This window comes from Centruroides vittatus, unplaced genomic scaffold (assembly GCF_030686945.1).
Source record: "Centruroides vittatus isolate TY-2023 unplaced genomic scaffold, ASM3068694v2 contig_602, whole genome shotgun sequence".
NCBI lineage: Eukaryota > Metazoa > Arthropoda > Arachnida > Scorpiones > Buthidae > Centruroides > Centruroides vittatus.
In genome coordinates this window covers 1,190,649-1,199,042 of record NW_027122368.1, presented here as the reverse complement: position 1 = coordinate 1,199,042, position 8,394 = coordinate 1,190,649, and the positions used below count along the sequence as shown (strand labels likewise).

The 8,394-nt window shown below is 33.0% G+C and overlaps 1 protein-coding gene across 1 annotated transcript; it reads right to left on the bottom strand.

Annotated features, from left to right (window-relative positions):
- Positions 1 to 3,417: 3,417 nt before the first annotated feature.
- Positions 3,418 to 5,094, bottom strand: LOC136979288 (uncharacterized). Its single transcript, XM_067275229.1, has 5 exons — positions 4,926 to 5,094; positions 4,684 to 4,840; positions 4,516 to 4,598; positions 3,757 to 3,897; positions 3,418 to 3,677 (listed from the first exon to the last, which is right to left on the bottom strand). The coding sequence occupies exons 2-5, from the start codon at positions 4,719 to 4,721 to the stop codon at positions 3,457 to 3,459; spliced, it is 483 nt and encodes a 160-aa protein (XP_067131330.1). The 5' UTR covers positions 4,722 to 4,840; positions 4,926 to 5,094; the 3' UTR covers positions 3,418 to 3,456.
- Positions 5,095 to 8,394: the final 3,300 nt, after the last annotated feature.

The following is an 8,394-nucleotide window of genomic DNA, read 5'->3' as shown; positions in this document are numbered from 1 at the left end:
AGCCTTGTGCAGCAAATGCGGATATGTGATAAATCGGGATATTATATGTATTTCAGGATGAGCCCAGAAAGGTAAGTTTTGACACTTTTGCATTCCATGTTTTATTTATTATTTATTTCAATCTTATTTTAATCTAATAAATCGTTAGTGTATGATCTGAGATACGAGTTTATATACAAATTACTCAAATGTAGATTAAATAATTCTGCAAACTCAGAATATTTTGCTAAATGATTTAGTTAGTTCATAGCATTTTTATAATGTTAGTTCATTTGCATAAACTATTGAATTTTGTTTTTCTAATGTTAAAATTTGTTTTTTCTGCATTGCACTCCTAAAATAATTTATATTCCAAAACAATCCACTTCAAAATTGAGAAACACTATTATAATGTTAATTATTATTGCTATACCATCCTGATTCAATTTATTATGTATTTGTCAACTTGGACATTAATCACTAACAGGACAATTATACTGGTGTTAAGCTTTTACACAAAAATGAGGAAATTTTTCAGAGAAAACAGACTTTCTTTATTAATCTACCTTTATTTTAATAATTCAGCAGCCAATATTCTGGTGAGTGAGAAAATGCAGGGTAAGAGATTGTCAAAGGAAATAGAAAGAATCAAGAGAAGTATCTGAGAACTTGTAAAAAAGAACAAATAAGATTACCAACATTAAGCTTACCTGTGAGTATAAGTACAGGTAGCTTAATAAAGAAAGTCTGTGTTCTCTGAAAAACTTCCTCATTTTTGTGTAAATGCTTAACACCAGTATAATTGTCGTATTAATGATTAATGTCCAAGTTGACAAATATATAATAAACTATTATAATGTATTTAATTAAAACACATTTCATGCAAGCCAGATAAAGTTTCCACTACTAATGAAAAAACTATAGAAATTCTTATTCTCTTTCAGATGAATATTTAAAAATTTTCACAAAAAAATTAAATTTCTGTAATGTCAAAATTGCATAACAGATGAAAATTGAACTTATGAATGACTTTCAATAATATTTATTTGTATTTTTAGATTTGATGAATTGTTGAGTAAAATTGGCCCACTAATTACTCGTAAAAACACAACCTATAGGAAAAGCATATCACCTGCTGAACAACTCGCACTGACATTAAGGTTTGTATCATTTAGGAGGCTTTACAATCAAGTTTCAATATCTATATAATTCCAAAACAAAGTATTTGTATATGTTATATTTATTTTAGCAAAATAAATTGTAATATATTTCATATAATTCTCGTGTCACAATGTTAGTTACCTTACTCCTCCGAAACGGCTTTACCGATTTTTACCTAATTTCATATGCATATTCAGTAGGTCTGAGAATCGGCTACTATCTATTTTTCATACCCCTACACCATTTCCCCCCTTTCAAAAATATATTTATATATGGATTAAGGCTTTTATGTCCAACAGATGGCGCTAACTTCCGACGACCTAAGTTTGCTTTTCTGTGCGGCATTATGCTTTTCTGTGAGAATGGACTGAAGCAGATCATTTTCTATCTATCTATATAAATAAAATATAACGTTCGTTTGTTCCTACCGATTCCTTTGAAATTTTGACACAACGTTGCATTCGAATACGCATGTGTTTTTATATAATATACATGTCGAAATTCCCCCAGTGGGGGGAGATGGACGGGATTAAGGCTTACCGTGAAGAACTCGGCTTCTATTATACTATTTTACATGCGGTTTTTTGCGTTTTCAATTGAGTTTTAATAGGTTACGTCAACAGAATATACACTAAAAAGGGATTTTTCGATATTCCCCAGCGGGAAAAGTGACGGGATTAAGGCTTACTGTGAAGAACTCGGCTTCTATTTATACTATTTTACATGCGGTTTTGATTGCGTTTTAATAGGGTACGTCAAGAGAATGTACACTAAGAAGGGATTTTTTGAAATTCCCCCACGGGGGAAGTGTTATACATTTATAATAGATACATTTTGAAGCTACAACAACGCGTGGCCGGGTCAATTGTAATATATTTCTATAATTCTTATTTAACATGCTTAAAAAATAAAAGTCAGGTGGATTAGATCTTATAAATAATACTGGTTAGTGCAATTTTTCTATATTACATTGCAAATAATTACAATTGCACTAACCAGTTAATCTGAAAAATCTTAATCTTTAAGAATCTAGATAATGTTGCCTGTAAGGAAAATAGTATCTTGGATTTTCCTTATGGACATTATCATCATAAATTCTTCAGGTTGACTGAACTGCATATTAATTTTAAATAGTAGTTTACTTTTTGTAACTTTTTATTAATTCAATTTTTTCTCGGTTAACAAAACAGATTTCTTGCACATGGAGGAGAGCAACAAATATGTGCATTAAATTATCGCATTGGTGTTTCAACAACACATAACATAGTGAAACGAGTATGCGATGCAATATGGACTGTGCTTTCTGGTGAATATTTGAAGGTAAACATTAAACTTTTTATGAATTTTTAAAGAATATATCATTTCAAATTTAACAATGTTATTATTTCAGATTCCTGATAAAAAAACTTTTATTGACATCAGCAAAAAGTTTAATGTCTATTGCAACTTCCCCCAATGCTTAGGAGCAATAGACGGTAAACATGTTGTTATTCAGCAACCAAAACATTCTGGAACTGTTTATCACAATTACAAGGGTACAAATAGTATCATTTTAATGGCTGCTTGTGATGCTGAATACAGATTTACAATTGTTGACATAGGTGCACCCGGAATCTGCAGTGATGGAGGAGTGTTCAGTAATTCTGTATTTGGCAAATTAATTGAACAAAAAAAATTGGATCTTCCTGCTGATGAGAAATTGGCAGGGACAGATATTAAGGTTCCGTATTGTTTTGTGGGGGATGAGGCCTTTCCTCTCCTTCCAAATTTATTACGCCCTTACCCTGGTAAGAATCTACCACTTGGACGGGCAGTCTTTAATTATCGTTTGTCTCGTGCAAGACGCATTATCGAAAATACATTTGGGATATTAGCAGCCAGGTGGCGCATATTTAAAAATATTATAAATGCTAATCCTGAAAATGTTGTAAAATTTGTACAGGCAACAGTATGCCTACATAATTATCTTCAGGACATGTGACATAAGATGTCTGTCCCAGGAAGGAGCTTATTGCCCGAGCAATTATGTGGATTCCGAAGGATTTAATGGTGTAATAAATCCAGGTCAGTGGCGTAAGGAAACCGAAACAAATGAAGCAATGACAGACACTACTACATGCTATTTTAAAAATAGCGGTAGTGACGCTAAAAAAGTTCGTGAATTATATCAAGACTTTTTTATGAGTGAACAAGGTCAACTTCCTTGGCAGACTGAAGTTGTAACAAGAGGATCAACTCCAGAATTGTGTAAATAAATTATTCAAGTAAAAAACTGTAAAAATATAAAATTTTATTTACATATAAAAATAAACTTTTTTATTCCGATTCCTCTGCTTCTGCAAAGGCTTCTTCAATTTTTTTCCGTAAATTATTCTTTTTTTTTTTACATTTTATTTCGCGGAAACGTTCTGATAGTGACATGAAGTAATGGTAATTACTATCATGTTTAGTTTCCACTATGGGAGTATTTGTAGTTTTAAGAAGGTCAAACAATTCTTTCTCCCAATCATTTTTTCTCTTCTTTTTGTTACATCCAGCTGAAATTACAAATTATCATTTATAGAAAAAGAAAACTTACAATGTAAAAAATGATAAGATTAAATTATATTTACTTACTTGAGCCACTTGAACTTGAGGTTGAACTGCAAGCCTTTAAGCAGTCATTTATGTCATTGTTTTCTACGGTTAATATGGTTTCTGGGCAGGGCATTTCGAATGTGTTTAACTGTACATTTTCAAATTCTTTATTTGAGTCTTCTATAAAATTTAAAGTAAAATATACATTTAAAAATTTTAAGATAAATGCTGTGAACATGTATTATGCAAATAGTTAAAATATATCAATTTATGTTTTAAATGCTATAGAAGTCATACTGAGTAATGCTATCTAATCAAATAAACTCTATAAATTTTTGTTATATTAATTTTTCCTCCCAAATAAATAAATAAAAAAAAAAAACAGTGAACAAGTTATTCTCTGCATAAATGGACAGGATATGAAGAATGTTATTTCATATATAAATGTTTCAATGTATGTACATTTATCTATTCTATTAATAAATGTGCTTTACTGTTTTAATTAGCAGATACACAGAAAAAAATTTAATATAAGTTAATATATAATTGATAAATTCTAGTTTTATAAAAATAATAAAAAAAATCTGATATCTTTCTTATAAGCAGTAATTAAGCTTAGAGTCAAAGTTAATTTTACATCATTTGTCTATGTATACATTTATTTCATAAAACTAATTTTTACCATACTCTGTATGATATCATCTATTGTGGGATTATTAAATTTTTAATTACTAAAACTATAGAATCAAACATTAATTTCTTAATATTGTCAAATAAGAGGATATATTTAAAACAAACCTGAATTATTTCCTGTGTTTGCTTCTCCCAGATTTATGTAATTTTGGGAAGAGTCCTTTTCCTCGACAAAATTACTTATTGTGCTTAAATAAAATATTTGATAAAGTATTTTTTATTATAAAAATTGAATAGATAGATAATTATTGTATAAATAATCAGATAACTTACTTTATTTGTTCAACGCCTGGTCGCAGAAACGACAGCATATTAAAATATGTCCATTGCTGTCTCTTGCGACCTCCAGAACCACTAGGAAGATTCTCCTCTTTACATTTTCGTCTATATTGGTCGCGAATATTTTGCCACCTTTTCTTCACTAATGATTCTGAAAAATATTTTACATTTACAATCTGAAATATGTGTTGACCATTTATAATGTGATAACTTATTAGATATTGTCAATCACTTACCTTCAACGTTTAGTATCTTGGAAATCTCCGTCCAAGAATTATTTTTTTTTTATATTATCTTTATAATCGGCTCGCCGAATGTCGTAAAGCCACGGATATTTTCTGACTTCATTTATTAAAACTTCGGAGAAATCCGTACTTTCCGCCATTTTCTAACTTCGACGTAGATTGGATATAGCTTCGAAGCTCTCATTGGCTGTAGCTCACCGACTGCTCCGATCCGACTACAAATATTTAACTTTTTAAATCTGTCCGACTGGAACGACCAGTCGGTGGGACGACTGCTGTTGCCATAGCAACACGACTTGGAGTCGAACCGATCGGACCAGTCGGTCATAGTGTGAAACAGCCCTTAGGCAGAGGCTCACGTTCGAAAAATAGGCCACAGTCTCCCTTGGTTACCGGTGGCGAAAGCAGCACCGGCCCAAGCATGGCTACTGCAATGCCCTCAACAGATGTGAGGAACCAACCCAGCCTTGGTGTTTCTGTGGCAATGCATCCACAGACCACAAAGGCTGGAAAACCACGCCAACGGATGAAATGGACAGTAGAAATGAACGAGTTTATCATCCGTAATTATTACACCATCACAAAACTCGAAACAAACATGACAGCATACAGACAACAACTACACCATAGATTCACACAACAGTATCCTTATCTCACTGTCACCGAACAAAGGGTTGTTGATCAAAAAAGAACAATTATACACAACAACCTTATTCCACAAACAACACTTGAACTTATCAAACAAAAGGTTGCTGATCAAACTACATCAAGAGACAAAAACATCTAACATTAATGAAGATCATGTAACCTGTCAGGATAATCCAGCAACAAGCATTGATAATAACACACATACAACAATTACCACTAATGATACTACAGACACTTCCTCTTCCATCACTGATAACATAGACATAGATTTAGTTAATACGCTCTCACTAATATTTCAGGAAACACTCACTAAATATACAGGCACAGATCCCACACAACGACCACGAATACCAAAAATCAACACGTCGAAAGGAAGTAGGAAAAACACTAAATTATGTAAACACTCACTTACTATCACACTACATTCATTCAATTTCTACACTCGCAGACATTCATACATTAGTTTATGCTGGGGCAGTCACAGTAGTGACACACCATGGACTGAAAGTACAATCACAGACAAACACACAGAAAACAAAATTCTATCACAAGCCTGCCTGGCAGAGAAGAATAGAAATACAAATAAATGACATTAAACAGCAATTAGGCAGGCTGACACAATACACTAAAAGCAACATAACACCCAAATTAAGGAAACAGCTCAAAAACATTTTCAAGAAAATAAAAACACACACAAAACATGAACATCACAACACACACATTACAGAATACATTGATACACTAAAACAAAAACTTGCTGCCAAAGCACGTAGACTCAAACGATACAAAACATGTACACTACGAAAACAACAAAATAAATTATTTACAAACAATGAAAAACTCTTTTACAGACAAATTAATAACAAAGCAAACACTGATACACAGCACAGTGGCACACCAACAGAAGAACTCACAACATATTGGTCTTCTCTTTGGTCCAGTGCTGTCACGCATAATGCTGATGCAGGCTGGATCGAGGAGGAGAACAGAAACTTGCACAACATACCAACTATGCCCTGTGCTGAAATAAACATACATGATTTCCAATACACTGTTAACAGAACACACAACTGGAAGACACTTGGTGTAGACAACATTCACAATTTCTGGTACAAAAAGTTTACATCACTGCACCAGGAACTAGCTAAATACCTAACACACATCATCATCAATCCACAAGACATGCCAAATTTTCTTACTCAGGGCATCACCTACATGAAACCTAAAACAACAATACCACAGACCCCACACAATACAGACCAATTACATGTCTTCCAACACTCTACAAATTATTGACATCCTGTATCGCAAACAAAATATACAAACATATTGAAGAACACGACATTCTTACAGAACAACAAAAAGGTTGCCGTAGAAATCACAGGGGATGCAAAGAACAGTTACTCATAGATTCAGTCATTCTACGGCAAGCACACAAACAACACAGAAACATACACATGGCATATATAGACTACAGAAAAGCATTCGACAGTGTTCCACACAGTTGGCTGCTACATATTCTACACATGTACAAAATACATCCATCACTCATTGCATTCTTTCAAAACACTATGCAGCACTGGAGAACAACACTACATCTTTGGGTTCATAACACTTCCATAGAAACAAACCAAATTTTTATTAGGCGAGGAATTTTTCAAGGAAATTCCTTGAGTCCTCTCTGGTTCTGCTTAGCCCTGAACCCATTATCCAACATGTTAAACAACACGCAATATAATTACAATATCAGACACGAAAAAACAACACAGTTTACACTGTCACATCTCATGTACATGGATGACTTAAACATAATTTTTTTCAGTTTTGTGGGGGACCCTATTTTATGGGGGCTTTGGGCACAGGCCCCGAATGCCCTTATGTAAATCCGGCCCTGTCTGTGTGAGTCCAATGTATAACTCCAAAAATTATGTAAGTACTGGAATGACATATGTGTTTATTCTTTGACTGTATGTTTTGCATTTAACCTACTTTGGTATTCTTTAATTAATCTTTGCTTTATTTGTGTATGTTCTGTTAGTTTGGCCTGTTAGAATCCTAAATACTTGTAGAACTCGCCTACTTCCATGGATTCAATAACGTCTCCATTTCGAAGCGCAAAATCTTCTTTCTTCAGGATTCCTTTTTCTATGTGAAGTGTTTTGCATTTATCTAGGCCAAATTCCATTTGTATGTCCTTGATGTATGAATGTGTGATTTGTAGGAATTGACAAAGTTGTTTCTGTGTGGATGCATAAAGTATTAAACATAATTTTTTTTCCTATTACCGCGACAGCCTAGTGTGGCCTAATCATGAAGGCAACAGGCAGAGAAAACCAAACCCGGGAATAAACCTATGAAACATCGGAAAATTTCGGGAAAAAATTTCACATAGGTATTTTTCAGTTAAATTAAAATAATTAGTTTTACACAATAAAATATATAAATGTTTACTATAACCTTATTTTTAAATGAAATTTACAACTTCCTAGTTTAAAACTAATTGAAAGTACAGTATTTTGTGTAAATTTTCTAAATCATCAAATTTGCCTACTCTTAAAGGGGGACACCCACCGAATTTGTGTCCAGGGCCCTTGGATTGGTAAATCCGGCCTGCACACAGATCTTGAGCAACTCCAAAGGAAAACAAGAACACTTACTAAGCATAAACAACATCATCCTAAATCCGCCACAGAAAGATTAACCCTTCCACGTAAAGATGGCGGACGTGGCCTGATTGACATAGTTAACCTTCACTACAAACAAATACAGTCACTGCGAGAATTTTTCTACAAAAAACAAAAAACATCACAAT